At 40.9% G+C, this 20027-nt stretch overlaps 1 protein-coding gene across 4 annotated transcripts in view; it reads right to left on the bottom strand.

Moving 5' to 3' along the window:
* The window catches only part of LOC108047852 (sodium/potassium-transporting ATPase subunit alpha), a 28708-nt gene extending 23031 nt beyond the window's left edge, over positions 1-5677 (bottom strand). For 2 of the 4 annotated variants that reach the window (XM_017128216.2, XM_017128217.2), the window contains exon 1: positions 5579-5677. In XM_017128216.2, the coding sequence (XP_016983705.1) occupies positions 5579-5602 (24 nt within the window). In that variant the 5' untranslated portion in view covers positions 5603-5677. The remainder of the gene's footprint in view (positions 1-5578) is intronic. The other 2 variants (XM_017128215.2, XM_017128220.2) reach the window with 2 other exon arrangements.
* Positions 5678-20027: the final 14350 nt, after the last annotated feature.

The raw sequence follows: 20027 nt of genomic DNA, 5'->3' as shown, positions 1-20027 counted from the left end.
TCCCATCTCAGCTCATCTCATCACAACACATCTCATAGATACAGATACAGACACAGGCATCGCTTGGCTTTGAGTTTCAGTTGGGTAATGCGAACCGGCGGAGACCGTCCGTCCGAAAATGGAGCAATAAATTCTAATCAAAATTAAAATATACATAATAATAAAGTAAGCAAAGCAGCTATCTAGTATGGCACAAGCATTTTCTATAGCCCATTCAGCGCGTGTGTGCACTTGTCATTGCCTGGAAACTAACTGGACGGAAGGGGCTGTCACGGGGTTGAGGGGGCGGTCCAATATGTTGGCCAAATGAGTTCGCGCAGCGGGGGCTGCTGCTTTATTCAGAATGACTTTTCTCGTTCTCTTGGCGAAATAATATGTATGCATGAAAATACACTTTAGTTCGGAGTGTCCTCCGAGGGCCCCTAAAACCGAGAACAAGTTGCCTTTTCATCTCCATAAAGCCAACTGATAACATAGATATTGTCAAAGATTTATTTTTAAGAAATCTGAGGCTGTGAAAAGAGTCTAATGGCGGTTAGGCAACTTTGCATATCTAATCAGGAAGAAGACTTCATATATGTAATAGTTACATATTTAAAATAATCTTAAAGGTATTTTAAGAACAAAATGAGAATTTAAATCTTTAAATAAAAAAGCGTGTGACAAATGTACTTTATCACATTAATGATAGGAATACAATAAATTACATTAAACCGGTTAGGAACTGGGTATTAAAATGAGTAAAGCAAGCTAAAAATACATTATAATTACACTACTGGGAAGTTTATTTCATTTAAGTAGTCTGCGGACATTTGTATATTAATTTCCAGTTTGTGGTATAAAAAATTTTAATAAAGAAAATGTTGTGATTTTGTAAAGTACGGTTGGAAATTAAAAAATTATAAGTTTTCACAAATTGTAATCTAATAGTCTTCTAATCATCTGATATAATGGCTACATTATTTTTCTGGGAATTTAATGGGTGTTGTGTTACAGTGTTCTTCACGTGTCATGATGTGCTCCCTTCATCGGGGACACCCAGAAATCGATAGGAACCACTTTTTTTCCAAAGTCTTGGAGTGGACGAGGTGGGTGCATCGGGCTGACACGCGCCACCGCTCAATGAACCGCTTTGCACTAAATCAGCCTCAATTGAGAGCGTGCTGGCTAACCTACTTAAGCGGCAGCAGTCAAAGCCAGCGATTTGTGGCACGTTGGCACGTCTAATTGGAAGACAGTGGGAACACATATAAGGGATCCGAGCAGCGATTACTTGGAGGTAATGCCACCCAGATCCCCACACCAAGGTTGCCCGGCAACCTGAAATACCTATACGTATGTACGCCACCAATGACAATCAGGAATCAGGTGGACCTTATCAGCTATCCGCGATATCTGTCGGAACCATCGGCCATCCACTGACGCACTTCACCTGGTCACGACGCAAACCAGTTCGGCTCAAGTGCCGCGGAACCCAAAAGCAATTACAGCTGTCGACGGTTATTTGTTTACCCGACTTATTTGCCACTATTATTTGTCATTATCGAGGAGTGCGATAATTTGAATGGACTCCAAAAACCCGGTTATTTTCGGCTACCAGCAAAATGCCGGCCAAACATCGCCCATTGGCATTGGCCTGCTACTTATAGTAATTTGTTTGCATTTGCATTTCGGAGCGATCGTGAATGCGAAAGCCAGTGGAAGAGCAACGTCAGCAACGTGTATTAAATTGTATTTAAATTAAAACAAATTACGGACAGGCCGTGCATTGTGCGAGTGTGTGTAAGTGGCGGCAATTGTTGATATTGTCGTCACATATGAGGCATTAAATTAAATAAAAATTTATTATGACGATTTAAGGAGCGACAAGCAACAAGCAAAGTGCGAATCAAAAGAAACAAGCACAGATTCACACACAATTGAGTTACATATCATCCACATTCTGCGAGTATTCGAACAATCTTTCAATTGTCTGCAACGTTTGGAAAACATTTTCATTTCCATTTTCATTTCAATTTCGAAATGCTAACATTTTCGCATTAATGGCAGGTATGCGAATGGATATACTTGTCGATATGGGCAAGTATGATTCCATGCCTCGAAATTTTTTATGGATATCCAGTGCCAGAAATCTCACGGCCCAGTGGCGGCCAAATCCGATTTCAACGAGTTCGTGCGGGATATATATATTTATTTACTTGATCCGGAATAGTTGGCTAGAGCTGCTGGGCTTCTGTGTTTATTCAGTATTTATGCCTTCCCCATTTACCCGGCAATTGAATCAAAGAATATGCGGAGTTGAGTGCCCAAATGAATATTTGACAGTTATGTCATTTCCTTCGGCGTTACAGATTGCCCAGACGAACCGGCTTAATCTCGGCCCAGCTCGTTTACTTCCTCCCACAATGCGTTCGGGTAATTGCGGTAATTGTTGTCGCTCAGACAATATTAAGTGCGTGACACAAGGCGGGTTCAGAAGATCTCGTCTCACCGCTCAAAACTCGTTTCAACCGGTGGGGAAGAATAGTGCCATTGTTGAGCTTTGGCACTCCAATGGTCTGTTCTAGACCTTGTTTTCAGGTAGCCGGACATAAACCACCCCTTCAAGTTTTAGCTACCCCTTCGAAGGGTATTGATCGATGGACCCTGAGAATCATAAATACAAACTCAAAAACAAACGAAAATGAAAATAAATCAACGTTTCGTTTTAAAACTTAATCTACAAGTGTTGGGGTCGAGCGCTATCTGATAACCAGACGAAAGGTAAATATAGCGGCAGCTCGCAGATACAGATACGGATACCTGGGGAAACTGAAGCCCAGACCCCTGGCTGTGGGTTATGCAATGCCGGTAATTAAAACCCTCTCCATTGACGCAAGCTCGGCCGGCTAGTGCCAAATTTCACACCGTATCGAAACAAATCGGAGTCCTTGTCAAGTGCAATCTTTGGATGTGACAGCAAACAGTCAATAGACGAGGTGCTAATTCTCCACGTCTTGCCACGACTGCCAATGGATACCGGGGCACGATGCCTCTTTAGCCCCCTGCTCTCGAGAACACCCCAAACGGTTCGCCATTGTCAGTTGATTAGATTTTTATTGGCGTGTAATTGAATTAAAATGGGCAATACTATTTTGTTGGCACGCTTTGATTGCCGAAAGCAAGTCGCCCAGCCGCCTCTGTTTTTCTGGTATTTTCCAGTTGTAATTATTATCGCTGTCGCTTTTTATATGGCCCTCAGCAATCTGTTTAACTGAAATTAAAATCTTTCAACGAAACCAGAAGCCGGATAAAACTGGTCAGAAAGACGGAGGCCTGTCCCATTCGAGTGCCGAAAATACCTTGGCCATATTAAATATATAACCCCATGTATTAATGTTCAACAATGTGATGCATGCCAATGGTGATAACTGCTGATAATAATTAAATGCTGGGGGTTAGAATAGAACCTGCCACTATCCACGTTGGCAAAGCGTTCTTCTGTTTGTTGTCTGGCCATAAACTCTTAATTGCTTTATCTCCATTTTTGAACTGATAAACGTATAGATACAGACATATACCAACTAGTTCTGGATGCGGCTGGCCCTCAATTACATATCATTTACCCATGGAGCGCACATCAAGAGCAAGAAAACTTCATTATTGCGATGTCGGTGTGATTGTTCTTGAAGCATCGTCGGATTGTAGTTTCTGGATTTTTGCTGTGCTTTTTTAAATTGACTTAAATTGAAAGCGCATGACTCAGCATACACAAAACGAAGATACGGCGATTGTGGGAGTGTGGGTTTCGGCGGGGAGTGGGGCTCATAACTCAGCTCTATGCGGATTTTGTGCGTGAAATTATAATAGAATTTCCACAAAGCACAGTGCTTTTGAATACAACAAATCGTATTTCGTTTGGAAGAGAAAAACAGGGAATCAAATGATTCTAAGCTTTTAGCATCCCTAATAAAAATGTTTTCGTAGAGGTTCTTATCTGCATATGCGGTGTGACACACAGACATCTTTGCGGTTGAAATGTACATGGCGAATGACTTAAAGCTTCAAATTTAATGATGGATGATAGGCCTAATGCCAAAGTATTGTTGGAAGTTAAATTCGGTTAGTGCTAAAAGCTTCAGATGATTATAGAAAACAATCATAATCAAAAAAAAAACAATTTTTTTGGCGCTTATATAAGATGTGTGTTTCAAAACACTCTTCATTTTGTAAAGTAATTTTTCCAAAATATATATTTAAGTTTTTAAAATATTTAAATATCTATTCGGAAAAAAACGATTTTTGGAATACCAATATCTCGGACCACTGTGCGTTTTGGATGAAGGTGGGTTGTTCGCAGATAGTTTTGCATACTTTCAGGCTGCCGTCGCACAGTGGTTGTGTGAGTGCCCTGCCCCAGACTTGCCCCAAAATCAATAGAGCTGAGAATACGGGCCTCAGATGTCTAGCCCTAGGAATAAACCCAAAACCTTCTGGTTTCTGCGTAGAAACAGCAGCCCTGAGAATAGCTCATTAACGTCTGCGGTGTAATTAAGTGGCGTCATCGGTGGGGCATTTAGTTAGTAATCGGCGGGAAGAGCGGGTATAAAGAAATACGGAAAAAGTACGCCGATTTACGCTAATGTGCGAGTGTGTGTAATTAGCAGCGCACGACTCGGCCCAATGACACCAATTCCGGAAGGGGAAAAGGGGGAAAGCACAGAAAATGGAAAAATAAACGTTGAATGCAGGGTAGTTTCATCTAGGGCTCGAGATTCCAATAATGAAATCTGCGAGACGCGGCGGAATGGGGCGTGGTTCGGAAGGGGGCGGCAGTACCGGTTATGTAAGCCGAAAACTGGAAAATTTCCAGGCACAGAAAAGCGAAAAGCTTTCTCGCCTGGAAAGTGGAAATTGGAAAACGGGATTGCGCATGCCAGCTAAGGGCTAAGAGGCGAGTTTCAGAAGCACGACCGAAATATAAAACGAAGCACACCTGGAAAGTGGAAGAGAGTGAGAGAGATAGAGTGGAGGAGAGCGTTTGGGAAAGAGGGGGAGAACGTTTTGGAGAGAGAGGCTCAAGGAAAGAGAATCGCATTAGAAGTAAATCCGAATACGAATCCGAAAATAAAACACAAAAACCAGGCCTAAACCCAGGCCTATTTTTATAGATCAGCAGGTAAGCAGCTTAAATCCGAACCAGATCCAATAGGATTACAAACTCCACCCATTCTCCACCTTTGTTTCAGTTCCAGTTTTTCGTAAGCCCACAACAAATTAATAAACTTCTTAGGGCGTCGCCTCAGCTTTGTTGTTGCTGCTTTTTTACGACAACAAAACAAATAGAAGCAGCAACCAACAACAACGACAGTAACGTACACAACACACAGATACACGCACACACCCTCGCCAGCGCAAACGGGCTTCGATTTTTCCCACTAAAAACAACGCCCGCTCTGCGCTTAACTATAGCTGTCTATTTTGGAGCTGTTTTTTTTGGCCCTTTAGCGTCACGGTCTAACAATCTTTTGCACCTCACTGTTTTAGCACTTAATTAACTTAGTTTTTCATCGTTAATTCTGGCTTAATTTCAGCTCACCTCGTAATCCGACCTTAACGCCATGTTATTTTAATTTAACTCGATTACAGCACTATCGATTTCCTTCTTTGGGAACATCTTCTTCTTACCTGCAGATCGAATGTCTGGCAATGCAGGCGTGGATGGAAACACCGCTAAAAAAAAAAAGTCTGGCAGCTCTGTTGTACAGGGTAACCCGGCTAAATAGGTGCGGGCACTTTTTCACAATTTGAATGTGCCTGGATTTTATGGTACACAATTTAAATGTACTTTCTATACCGACATGTGAGCGGTTGTTTTAAATTTAAATTTAAAAAATGTGTTGCAATTCGGCACCCTTAAGAACAACAAATTTCAATGTCAAAGATCAACTCCCATCAAATTATATAAAGCTGCATTCAAAATTTGTCATTTAAACGTTGATTTATTTTTTGACCCATTCTTATGTTAGTTTTTTTTAAGTTTCCGCTGACTTGTAAAAACGTGACAAAATTAGTCCTCTGGAGTCCATAACTTAACAAAATTTAAGCCGATTTCAAAGTGCCCAACCTCTTAGAACTTCTGTGTTGATTCTCTAAATATCTGCAATCAAATTTTTCAGTTAAACAATGATTAATTTTTTAAAACATTTTGATGTTAGTTATTTTTAAGTTTCCGATGGTTTGGTAAAAGGTGGCCCTTAATTGAACTTTCAGAGTCCATAACTTAAATTTAATACAAAGACTTATGGTTTTTTCTCTACAAATCTGCATTTCAATTTCCTTATCGTTGATAAATTGTTTAACCCATTTTTTTTTTAAGTTTCTGATGACTTAAAAACAATTGGACCTCTGGAGTCTGTTACTTTACCAAATTTAAGTTGATTTCAAAGTGACACACATGTTAATTTTTGTGGTTTTATTTATTTCTAAGCATTTTGTACTTTGTAGTTGTTTAATAATTAACTCTTTAATAACAAATGTATTAATAAATTAAATACAAATTTGAAGTTCAGATCTCGAATTTCAGATCTATTTTTCCATCCCTGGTTGCTTATGCTAAACCTATTTAACAAAGTCCAGGTGTAAACGTGTCCTAAATATTTAAGTTCGATAAATTTTAATCGGCAGTCTGCTCTCGATAAATAAAATGGTGGCTGTATTGGATGGAGGGTGCAATTGCTCATCAAAATGTCATGTACAATTTTGTGGTTTCGAAAATCAGTGCTAGATGGCGTGATATATTCTGTGTAGAATTACTTTACCAATGGTGCCCATTTGTTTTAGCTTACGGAAATGAACTTTATAATGGCAACGCCGGGATGGGGAGGCTGGCAACGCCGGGATTGGGAGGGTCGTCTTGAGGGTCGATTTCGGGTCGGGAGGCTTGGGAGCGTTTCCTACGCTTTTCTGAGGGTCTCCCAGGGTCGTGGCGGGTGTGGGGGAGCAGGGCGCAACTTTTGGGGGGCCTCACGCTGGCGGCCGAGTTCGGAAAACTGAGAAATTGGGGAAAAACCGGTAAAGTTCAGTTTGACGGTCTGGCAGCACTGTATTTTGCACATGGGTTACACACGCGATGGGAAAACTGGTGTATTCGATCACTTTCCACGGAAAACTGATCGCGGGGACCTGCCCCCCACCCCGGGCTTCCGTCGACTTCACTTTTTTCTCGCGGAAAATGCGGCGGAACGGAGAATTTCGCGACACACAGATTTCAGGTCCAGGCAGTGTGACCACCTTTCTGGCCACTTTCGCATGGCGTTACGAGACATTTTGCTGTTTCTCCAAGGTGGTCATACAGTTTTGGCGCCGTTGTTCCAACTTTTTAAGTGACAATACTTGCGATTTTATATAATGGACCTCTTCAGGCTTAAATTCTTTGCCATGCCGCACCTGCGCGCCCAGGTGGACAAGCACCTCCCACAGGTGGATGATCCGCGCCGGCCAAGCGAGATCCTTAAAAACTTGGACGGCGTATTCGGTTAAAGGATCACGGCAGGTGTTTCTACCTGATGGTAGACGTCATACACCTGACTGGGGTGGGTTCCAAGTCTTGTGTATTTTTTTTATCAATTTAATTAAAGAATTTACGCACCCAGCCGACGCCGGGACACACGCTAATAATGATAGGAACTTCAGATAAGTCATTCGGCTCAAAATGTTAGTTTCCATAATTACTTTATTAAATTTAACTAAATAACTGTAAAGATTTGTTTTTCTTGAGAATTTAAAAGTTCCAAAAAAAGCATTAAAAAACGTTCACAAAATTAAAAAAAAATTTTATTCAAAACTTTACAAGTAGTTCATTAAAAAGTATATATATATATAATTGTATTTTATATGTTTGACACCAGATAGTAATATTGCCTTCGAGTCGTCTCTTATTGCTAAATACCTTCCCTCGTTCTCGGTCCCATTATGTGGAAGTGCCGAATTTGTATCCCTTTATAGGTACCAGTTTTATTTGCCCTTTTCCTGCCATTTGCCCTCTCAGCAAACTTCAATTGGGTTTATCCGGTTAATTAATATTTTGAAATCAATTGTTGTCGACACGGGCATCAACAAGGAAGTAACTCCAAACAGTCTGCGGCTGCTAGGGCCAAATGACTTTTCCCACAGCCTCAGAGCTTACCTATGCCCTCCCCCACCTTTTCCCCCTGTCAATCGATTCAATATCCCATGGCCATTAGAAGGAACCGGCTCGACTACAAAATTGAGCCCACATAAGCTGAAAGGAAATCGCCTTGTTGCCGATGCCTTCGGCTTTGGCTCGAGCAACCAGAAAGGTCCAATCAACAGGTGTCTCTCTCTGTGTTTGTGTGGCTGTGGTTCAACAACCGGGCCGACGGCAAGAAGTCAGCTCCCAAGGATGTGCCCAGCCAAATGGCGAGAAATACAACTGGAATAATTCAATAGGAGGCGTGGCCGGCCCTCTCAACCCCCCCCAAAGAAGGGGGGTGGATGTTGAGGAAAAAGGCAGCTTCATTGCTTGCGTAATGAATGTCCTTAGCAGGCAGGGCACGTTTCATGTTTTTTCGTTCATGTTTGCTCGGGCAAGCTCCTGGAATCCCACCCCCTCCTCCACCTCATGGGCGCCAATTTGGAGCCAAGCGGAAAGACCAGAATGCTGGCCATTAAAGCTGCTCCAATTCTGCCCTCCGACACCTCCACCCCCTCCCCCCATCATTTCACTTAAGTTCATTTGGCAATTTAACACTTCCCGGGCACGCATCACAGCGCTGGCGTCTTAATTTGCGCCATTTTTTGTGCTTATGCTCATAATAAATGCAAAAAACAAATAAATTTCGTGCGAAAGAAATGCCGAAAATATTTGCATGCAAATTCTTGACCTCGTCCGCAAAAAGCAGTGTCCCGTCAACCGCAATTTGAGTAAATTTAATTGAAACCCCTTGGCCAGCTCATGCATATTTATTAAGTCCTGGCGTTATGGAATGGGATGGACTGGGACTTTGAGGGAGTCGAGGGGGCCTGAGCAACAGTTGCCGCACATTGCGCATACGCCGCGTGTGACCCGGAGTAAGTTTCTGGCGCAGCACAGGCAGCTCCAACTCAATATCCACTACCAGCACTACCAGCCGATTATGCTAATATGGAAGGAAAAGGCAGCGATAGAAGAAAGTTCAGGTTTGTTTTTTGGGGTGGGGACGGGGGGATTATAAGGTGTGTTCGTCCTTCGTCCTTCGCCCTTCGTATTACCAATAAAAGACAGCAGGAATTTGCAGCTTCCCCTTTTGCTCCCTTGCTCCCTTCGCTTTGCTTATCGCGCTGACTTTTTGCTTCCGGTCTTATTTCTTGCCTTTGGACAGGACAACGATGCCTGTCAGCCGTATAACAAATAGCAAGCTGTCCTTTCCGTCCGGCTGCCATTCGTGTGTTCGTCCCGGCTCGTCAACAAATTGTTGCTCCGCCGCTGCGTGAGTTGAGTCGGTTTCCTGCTCTCGCTTGGCTCTCCTGCAATTCGGCCATTTCTGGCATTGCGCATACGCCGTGTGTGCGTGAATTGGCCAACGATGGCCCACTGTGCCTGGGGACCTGCCGCCCGTGCCAACTGTGCTATAACCCGTATAACAGCGGGCAGCAACAGCTGCTGGACGCACAGTTCATCGACAGTCCTCGTCTGGTTGGGTTCTTTGGGTGAAAAACGCGGCAAAAACGCAAAAAGCAGCAGGAGTAGCAGTAGCAAGAGCAACAACAGCAGCAGCAGCAACACCGGAAAAGCAACAGAGCAGTGCGAGCCTCAAAATCCGTGGCTAAATTTACGGAAATTCCTGGTGACCAATTCGCGAGTTTTCAAATCGAGTGCGACCAAATTCAAAAGCGGAGCTTCGCGTGCCACAGCTAGTTTAACCGGATTAATCCCAGCATTGGGATTTGCGCACCGCCCAGCGGCATAAAATGATAAGTAAGTGCACAGAGAACAATGGCAGGAAAATCAAAATATTTTTATCGGAAAAGGTATTCTTTATATGCGGCTTTGCTTCTTGAGACTACGAATTATCGAAAACTTCATGTTTAAATTAATTATATTAATTTATAATATGTGAACATTGAATAAATTGAATAGTTGATGTTTTAATAAACGAAACTGTATTATTTTTAGAAATTCAGTCAATATTACAACATTACTTGCTAGAACAGACAAAAGTAATATTATTTGGAATACTTATTTTATAATAATGGTTAATGTTAAATTGTATTGTTATTCTAATAATTTATATAATTACGATGTTTTGGAAATATATTTCTTAAAATGGATAAAGTTATTTCTTAAAAACTTAAATAATAATAATTTTGGACTTCAGAGAAAGACTTTCCTGCGGTGTTTAGCAGGGATGTATCTCTATATAAGTGCCCTTTTTTCTTCAACTACATATTTTTTCATTATGGCAGAAAAAAGAGGAACAGACAGAACGCAAACCGATTAGAATCAAGTGTCGGGCTAATAAATCGCGCCGCCTCATGCATTTGTACCTCCTCCACCGATGTCCTGGTGGTTTCCCACACTCCGCTGGTCCACTTCACATGTTGCGGCTGTTGCACGAGCGTCTGTTTAACGCCACTTAATGTCCTTTCTATTTACTTTCCGCTGCGCCGCTGTGTGTGCGGGTGTTGATGACTGCACAAAACACACAAGCTGCCAAAAAAAAAAAGAAAACACACACGGCAGCACTTTTGTGTACTTGCCACTCAACAGTTTCGTGCGAGGAAAAGGGAAGAACGCTTTTACTGTGGCGTCGAAAAACGAGAAAAGTTTTCTTTGCACCGCCTAGAAAAAACTCTAAACAAAAGTTGAGTTGGGCAAGAAGAAAAGCAACAAACATCGCGAAACAACATTAATTTACGTGCTAAATGCGGCCTTGAAAACTTGCCTCCGTGCGGTAATTGTGCTTGAAAATAAAGTTCCCATTGGGGGAGTGGTGCAAATGGCCAGGAACACTGTCCGGGATTCGTCCTTGTCCTGGTGATTTGCCATTGAAAACAAAAATCTACGTACCGTAGCGCTGCAAGCAGGACAAAAGTAAATTGGAAAACTTCATTAAGATTAGTCGAAGCAAACCTCTCGGTTTTCACTTTTTCTGCTTAGTAATTAGCAGCGAACGCCAACCCTCACTTTTTCCATCCTCAAGAAACGATAGAGATTTCACAATTACTGCTTATTTCCTCATTTTACAGAGATTTACGAGGCTTTCGTCTAAGCGAATGATGAGTAAATCAACTCAGAATGCGTCAGCTTAACCGAAATGTACTCGAAAAAAATCTGCCTAGCAATAAAGTAATGCAAATCTCTACAGTTCAAGGGGCGGATTCCAAGGAAAAAATCTGGCTTGTAAATATTTTTATTTTTGTGCTCCAGAAACAAAATTAAAACGGCATTTGCTGGATGTAAATCAACACAAAATGTCAGGGGTTAACAAAGTGCACTGGAAACAAGATTTTGGCTTAAAATAATACTAAATTAAAGCATGGGTTACCCTAATTTAATGTTTAAAATTGTTAGTGGAAAATAATAAAAATTGATATTAAAAATAAAATATATAAAATATTAATAATATGTGAAAGATTTTAATTGCATTCTGTTATTTTCTTATTTCATTTTTACTTTGGAAGTATTTTCCTAATAATAGATTGTTTGCTAATTAAAAACATAAAAATGAATATAGAGGGTAACAATTGATTATTTAAATACTGTTATTATTTCGATTACTCTTAGTGGATTTAGTGTAACTTTTTGTTTATTTTTTAAGTCTTTGTGATGATCGGTGTTTATTTAGGTTAAACTATATTACTTTTTTTTCATCCAATAAGAGAAACCTCATAATTGAATCGGTTTAAGTGAATTTAATCTCAATTCGATTTAAATTTTTCATTTATTGCGGTTAAGGTTTTGTTAACGTCTATCAAATTGAATCGGTTGACAGTTTTGGTTTTGGGGTTTCATGACTGATTTGAAATAAATAAATAAAGTTATAAGATGATGTTTTGTTTTCCAGTGTAGTTAAGCGTTCAATGATCTCGGTTTAAAAAAGGGGCCATAAAATGCTGTCAGGAAGCGCAAAGGAGGGGGGTTGGGGTGCTGAAGCGCACACTCTTTCCGGACGGAGTTAATGAAACAATGCAGCGGTTGCTTTAAGACATTTTCCAACCTCCACCTCCCCGTTTTTCAGCTCCCTCCATCAGCTGTGCAGCGGTGATGTGTGTGTGTGTGTGGAAATTTTACGAGAGACGCTTTTCTTTCCGCTTTTCACCAGGCCCTTTGTCGGTTTTGCTTTTACTTTCGCTTCACTTCTGCCATTATATTCCTGCGCTGCTCATTTGGATTCACATTTCGTTGTTGTTTTTCCTGTTTTTTCGCTGTTGCCTGCGACCCACCACGCCCATTCAAATCGTCAGTCGCATGAAATCGTCGAGATTTACGCATATATTTCTGTGGAGTTACCCACTCGACAGCGGCCTCTCCTTACCTTTCACCGCTTTCCCCGACTTTCCCCCGCTTTTTCCGGGTGCGGGGAACAGTCCAAAAACTCAATTGCGGCTTTTTATGTGTAATTCGCATTTTTGTTCGCCTTCTCCGCCGTCGATTTCATTGTCGTTGGGCTCGTCGGATATTATTTTTTAATTTAACTTTTATATTCGGGGCTTTCAACAGATCCACCGGCACCAACGATGGCTGTGATGTTTACTTTTATGGGCCAGTGTCTTTTGATTCTATAATTTGCTTGATTCTTGCTTTTTGTCGTTTTATTAAAATTAATTTAAATGCGACAATCAGCGTGAGAGTCCGGAGTCGAGTCCTGGCCACTCGCAGAAAGGCAAACAAAAGTCCATGGAGCCGCCGGAATAGCAACAATGTGCACAACGACATCGGCGGCTTATGTTAATGAGCACTTACAAGCTGTAATGACGGTGTGCGGGGTGGGGGAAATGGGGGAAAGGGGGCAGGAAAAGTGGAATGTGAAATACAAAACAAAAAATAGCCACGAGCTCCCAAATTATGCAGCAGAAACAGAATGGAAACGAGCTTTGTATGTTTAATTAACACTTTAAACCTTCATTTTTGTTTATAATTTATTTGATTACCTTGGCAAGGGAAAACAAAAAGGAAAATGAATAAAGGGAGATATGAATCAGGAAAAATTAAGGAGAAACTAAAAAAATCATAAGGCAACATATAGTTTCTAAATTTATAATTCAACAGTCAAAGAAAGTTAAAAATATAAAAAATTATAAAGTTAGAAAATTGACTCCTTTATAAAACATAAATAATGCACAGTAATACACAAATTAAATTACATTGCTCAAGCAATATTCAAATACCACTGGAGTGCCAGATATATAGCTCGTATATTTTCTTATTCTTGATAAATAATACCCCAATTTTTTTGGGCATTGGATATATGAGGCGATAGGTTGCGAAAGAGGAAGTGAGGTGCATCTGATGAGGTGGCAATCAAACCACTTCCTCCGGCGGCTCTCATCGCACTTCAGGTCCCAGTTGCGAAAGCAATCCACAAGTAAAAGACGTTGGCAGCCATATTTGTCATTTTATCAATTCGAGTATCGGGTCCTCGCATAAGGACACATCTGTGTATCGATGTGTCTACAATACGTATCATTCATGTTGTCCTTATTAGACTTGTAGCCGTGGCTGCGGCAGACACATCGCTCAATTTTTGTTATCCTTTCTTCGCTTATTGGCAGCGGTTGCAATATTTCAACAGGCAAATGCCACGCCCCTTTGGCAGCCCACATATACCTCATTCCCACCCCCCAAACCCCTCACACATACACATTTGTTGCTCCCTTAACGCGTCGCATCGCATCGCTCGCTTGTTGATGGCACTTTGTCATGTGTTCGACAAAGAAAATTGAAAATAAAAATCGTTTCTCTGCCCCCACTCCCCACCGCCCGTATCAAATTGTGAACTTTTGTAAGCAAACACAACCCCGCGGGGGGCGGTGGGGGGATTGGTTTAGGAGAAGTCTAAGGAAACCCAAAGAACACGCACACACACACGCCGACAGACGCGTGTGTGTAAATAGTCTGCAAAAGCGGCTAAAGGTTCCTTTCTGAGATGGTTCCTGGATGGATGAAGCACTCAGCTCGAATTTTAACCCACAATGCGGGGAAGAAAAATGTAAGAGCATGGGAAAATATCTGTAAATACATTTAGTGGGGCAAAAACCATTGAAATAAATTAAAGCGAATGAAATATAAAAGGTCGTAAATCAAACCAAAAATATGTAAATTTAAGTATTACAAATTAATAATGTAATTTGTTTTGATACGATTAGAATTTTTAGTAATTGACATACCATATAATTAGTAAAAATAATAATTATGTCAGACTAACAATTTGTAGTACAAATAAATAAATAATACTCGCGTTTGTACAAAAATGTTTGTACTTATTGATTAAACCATTTATTTTGAAAGCTTTTAAAATTTGGTTAAATATCCCAGAACTACTATAGAGCTACAGAAAGTCAAATGCTTAAAATTGTTCATTTATTTACCGTTTCAGCTAAAGGACTACTTTAGCAATTAAAAACTTTTGATTGTTAACATAACATCAACATTGTGATATTAATTTGCTTTGTGAAGACAATTTTTCACTTTTGTTAGAAGTGTTTGTTGTGAATATTTTCCAGTGAAATTATTCCGTTTATCCATTTGCACTATTACGTTTTTTTAAATACCATTTCGTTATTTAATTTGGCTTGCTTTCGTAGAACTCCTTTGTTTATTCACCGTACTAATCAAATTGAAAGCGCTGTAAGCCAGTGGCTTATGGGAAAATTCTTCGCATTGCAGCGGTTTACTGACGTCAGTTCCATTTCTCCTATATGGCGACATTTTCAAATGAAAGTTGCTTTTCAAGTTCATATACACACTCCCATTTGTGTGCGAATGGAATGGCAGTTGATACTTTTTTGCCACTCTTTTCTATCTATTTTTCAACCCCTCCAAAGGACTTTCAAAGCGATTGCAGACAGCATCCATTTCCCTCGGCTTGTCTTTAATAGAGAATTTTCAGAATATTTCTGCTTTTCAGATTGCCGCAAATTCGCTGGCCACACTCAAAATGGTTAACTGAACGCTCACACTCTTACACACACACACACACACTCTCACACTCACACACACCCACTCAGTGAAAGTGCACATTGCAATTTCTTTTTCCCGCACCATTTTCATTGTTCTTTGTGTTTTCCACTTTGGTCCTTTTTGAAATGAAAATTTTTCATGGCATACATTTGTGGGCAATTCCCGGTTTTTGCAACGCTCGCCATTTGTTCGCCGTAATTTCTTTTTTTTCCTGTGATTTTTCGGTGACATTTTGTTATCCTTGGAGCTCTCAATTGCCCACTTTATTTGCCTCTTTTCTAGTTGGGGATTGCATTTTTTGTTTCGGTCCATTCCTGATTTATAACCGGCAAATAGAAATTGTAATTGGTTCTCGTTTGCCACTCGGGCAGAGGCTAATTACACGCTTTGCCACCGAAAATGGATTTACGTTGTGGTGCACTTTACTGCTCTCCTGCATTTCTCCACTGCCCTCCAGAATTGGTTCAATTTTTGCCTGTCGACCGTAATGCAATGAGAACGATAACGAAGCGATGTGTGCGGCAATGGAGGGAAAATGCTGCTTTTTCGGATCAGAGGAAAAATAAATGCCCTAACTTAAGTCGTTTGTGTTATTGGGTTTGGTTTTGTTTATTTTAAGGAGTTAACTGCTATAGAAAACATTTTTTGTATCAATAAAATAAGAAGTGTTTCTATAAAATTAATCCCTTTTTTTTGGTTCGGAAACCCATTTAAAATTTAAATTTAAATCCAAGTTAATTCTAGTTTTGGTTATCTCGACGACACGTAAATTAATTTAAACATTAAACGGGAATATCTTTAAAAATAATCTGCATCTGCCTAAAAATAAAAATTCAATAATAAATGTTTCCTTTAATTGTGTAGATTACGAATTCGATCGATGAAGTTGTTATCAATGTTATAAAATAATGTATATTTAATATTGAAGATATAGTCCTGGGTTTTATATTTTCTCTCCATGTGGCTGAGTCTGGATTTTAGAACTTGTGTATGTGGTGCATGCGGCACTCAGTTAGACATTTAACGCAAAAGCAATTACGAATGAACCCATACTAAATTTACCCAAACCGCCTTTGCAATGCCAATGCCAATGCTAACTGTTCATGTTCATGTCAAAGCTGACTTCGACCACGCATGCAATTAATAGGAGTGCGTTTTAGTGTGTGTTTTCGTGTTTGTGTGTTGGCCAACTGTTGACTGACCCTATCGCCTGGCCAACTGACTCCCAGCACTGCCAAAAAAAAAAATCTGAGGCATCAACTGCGCTGCTCAGTGAAAAGTCACGTTCCAACTGTTGAAAACACATCGTAAAACGTAAAACTTTGCTCCGCTCGGTTCGCTTAAAATGCACATAAAATGCTGCTGGTGAAAAAAGGGTGGTCAGTTCGGCCCCTTTTAGCCCCCTCGGAAAACGTTGTCTGCGTATGACGTGCAAATTTTCCAAAGCTGTTTTCCCAGGGACAACTCGGAAGTGGAGTAGAGCCAAGGCAAAAAAGCGGAAAGGAAAAAAGAAGGGACCAACGCATTATATTTTATGTTTGAGGAGGGCGACCAAGAAACTGGGGCAGGTATGCTAAAACTGCTGTGCAGTGATAATGAAGTTAATGCACGGAGGGTTCGAGAACGGCAATGGCCGCCAAATAGCAATGAAAGTGTCGGCTCTGCCAACTGAAGCAGAAAACAGGGCTTCCTACATATATTTGTATGTACATACGTATACGTACGATTCGACGAGTAATTAACTCGCACGCGCAGGATAAAGCATACACATATGTACCTACATATACATATATCTCTTCTGGGTCCTTATCCATCTGAATAATTTACGCTCCTGCAGAATGTGTAAATCGAGCGTGAAATTTGATTTGACTTCACCTGGCAAGCAAACGACTTTAAATTGCTCAAATAAAGTCGTAAGAAGCGGGGTTAACGAACATAAACGCACCGAAAGAAATCTGAATTTAACATTTACATACCTTCTGGGGAATGTGATTTTGGCAGCTCTCAGTTTTGCAGACAATTTTCATTAAATTAGCAAAGGCAGAAACATTTTCTAAAGAACGTTTGCAATTGTTTTGAAGTTTCCCAGGTAACCTTTGTGTTTTATAAAAGGAAAATTACATTAGCAAAGTGAGGAGAAGATTTCTGTAACATTAAATTATGGTTTTGCTATCTTAAAATATACTTTGGAAATTAATATTGTTCAAATGTGGCTTAGTCGCTTTCATAATAATAATATCGTTGTGGATTCTATGAATAATTGTTTATTTTTATAAATAATTGTCAAACACATTTCTCATATAGTAATTATTTTCCCATGACAACTCCGCAGTTTCTAAACAACTTTCAGAGCCAACAAATTTTGGAACTATTATTGTTGCAACTTTTGGTTTCGATAGAGATTTTCGTGCTTCAAGCTGAATTGCCGCATTGAAAACACAGTTTGTAAATTCAATTAACTTGTTTGCCCAGCAGGTGATGTAGTTGGTTTGCGGCAAGTTAATCTATTGCGCAATCAACATCAGCAAATGAATGCTGATATTTTAACGCTGCGTTTGTTGAAGGCTTTAAACACGTTGCCATGGCTTTTCACTGGTTTTCCGCCCACAAATTGTTGTTTGCATTGCCATGCCTGCGGCATTATTTAATTTGATTAAGCCCGACACTAAGCTAACCGAGTGAAGCTGGAGCTGCCAGTTCGGCATGTTTGCTCAACTCCAGCCGGTAACATGAAAAAGTGTGAAAAACATCTGGCAGCTGCCCCTCATATGCAAATGGCCAATGAGAGTATTGCTCTACATTTCATTAAGTTTTAATTAGACTCGCAGCAATTGGCAGTCATATCCTGCGGATGTTTTTTTGCAGTCGCCACTGCAGGATATACCATACACCACTGTATTTTCAGGGGTCAGTGGCGGGGTGAAAGGGCTTTCTGTTTGTGTTTGCGTATATGCGGCTTACACAAACTGCCTGCGGAATGGCACCCGCCGACCCACGAGCATCCGCAGATGCAGTTGTCAGTGGCCGCAGGTGCATAAAAAGGCAACGGTTTTCCAGGTGCGGAAAATGGAGAAAAAATGGTGATGGGGAAGGTGGTGGGCAGACGCGTGTCGAAACAGCCGCTTATCAGCACGGCGCCAGGTGCCCATGCACGGACACTCATTCAATCAAGAGGTCCTTTGTGCGGCTTCAAAATGATACCGTCAATAGGGAAAAAATACCGCCGCTTAGGGCTAAATGCCGCTCCGCCTTAGCCCCGTTTGCCCTGTTCTCGTCTAACCACATGTTGCCACTTTCGCTCAGTGTCCCGGCATCGTTTTGGCCCTCGTCTTGCTTTAATGTCTCTGCCATGTTGGCGTTTCGCCTCCTCCGCCTCCTCCTCTCTCATCCACCGCCTGGAGTTATCCCTTTGCCGGGTCGTAATCGATTTTGGGGTAAACGAGAGAACCACTGACAGCGGCGACAACGACAACAGCATCGGCATGTGCACTGGGAAAAAAGCTATAGTAAAATATAAGATTTAAGCTAATTAAATTAATATATAAGCCGTGATGTCCCAGACATAAATTTTCCAATTTAAAACCAGCTCTAAAACTCTTCTTTCTTCTAACCAAAAAATATCAAAACCCTTTTTAACAAACCATTTTCTAACCAAAAATTTCATTTCAAAACCTTCATTTTTTATTTCTTAAGATAAACTTTGTTTTAAAATTACCTGGACATTTATTAATTAAAAAATTAGTTTAAACAGTAAAAATATTTATTTTTTAATTATATGTATCTCCATTTACCAAATTTATGTACTTAATACCCTTAAAAACGAACTTAAAATCATGTCATGTCATGTCAAAGTTATTTTGCAACTATAATTTATTCGATTAAATATAATTTAATTTCCCTTTGAGTTCCACTTAACTTATTTTCCGCAGTGGCGTAATCTATAAGCAGGTCCTTTGTTTATCTGGTAGTGACGTAGACTAAATGGAATAAGAAATTCCGGAAATACATTAGACAAGATGCGAACTTTTCTCAAACGTAGTTGGAGTATTTGAGCCAGCCTTGCTTAGATGCACTTTATTGGACCCCCTCCTTGGCACGCCCATGTTCAGAGGCTGTCGTCGGTTTAAGGTTTTACGGGAAAGTCAAACCCAAGCCCCCTTGATTGCCTCCAGCAGAGGCTCGCGATTCGTGGAACAGTCGAAAACGCTTGCCGGATTATTCCGTGATCCCGGGTCAAGCTCCTGGCTTTGGCGATGCAACTATTTGTTTAGCCCGCAGTTAAGTTTGCCATTCCCATTGCCATTCCCATTGCCATTTCCATTCCGATTTCATCGCAATTGGCACAGACGGCTGGCTCTGACTTGCAGTTGGTTGAGTTCGTGTTATTATTGATTTGATTCCGCTATCGCCAATTGCCGGTTCCACTGCCAGTGAATACATCATCATCAGCATCAGACTGTCGCCTCGCAGTTCGTTGAATATTACCGATAGTTCGCTTAGAGTCTAATAAATTTTGAACAGGTGTTTGAACATCCCAGCCAGCATACCTCGCCTCACGGGCGCATAAATCAAAAGGGGGTTTTTAAAGAGTGCGACTGGTCGGGGATTGGGCTGCCCTTTCCATATCCTTCTTCCCGATCCACAGGATGCCACCTGCTGCGACCTGTCTCATGTGTGTGCGAGATGCCGTAGAACACAAACAGCCACCACAAATATTTTTGAAGCGATGTGGCAAGGACGAGGACATCCTGATGGCGATGATGACGATGATGGCGATGGAGGCGAGGCGCATAAAACTTGTTGAATTATTCGGTGCCGGGACATGGACGTGGCTTTCCAAATTCTTTGGCTGCCTGTGTCTCAG

This window comes from Drosophila rhopaloa, unplaced genomic scaffold, assembly GCF_018152115.1.
Source record: "Drosophila rhopaloa isolate 14029-0021.01 unplaced genomic scaffold, ASM1815211v1 contig_178, whole genome shotgun sequence".
Classification (NCBI taxonomy): Eukaryota; Metazoa; Arthropoda; class Insecta; order Diptera; family Drosophilidae; genus Drosophila; species Drosophila rhopaloa.
The sequence above is the reverse complement of the archived record's forward strand: the minus strand, read 5'-3'. Positions and strand labels throughout refer to the sequence as shown.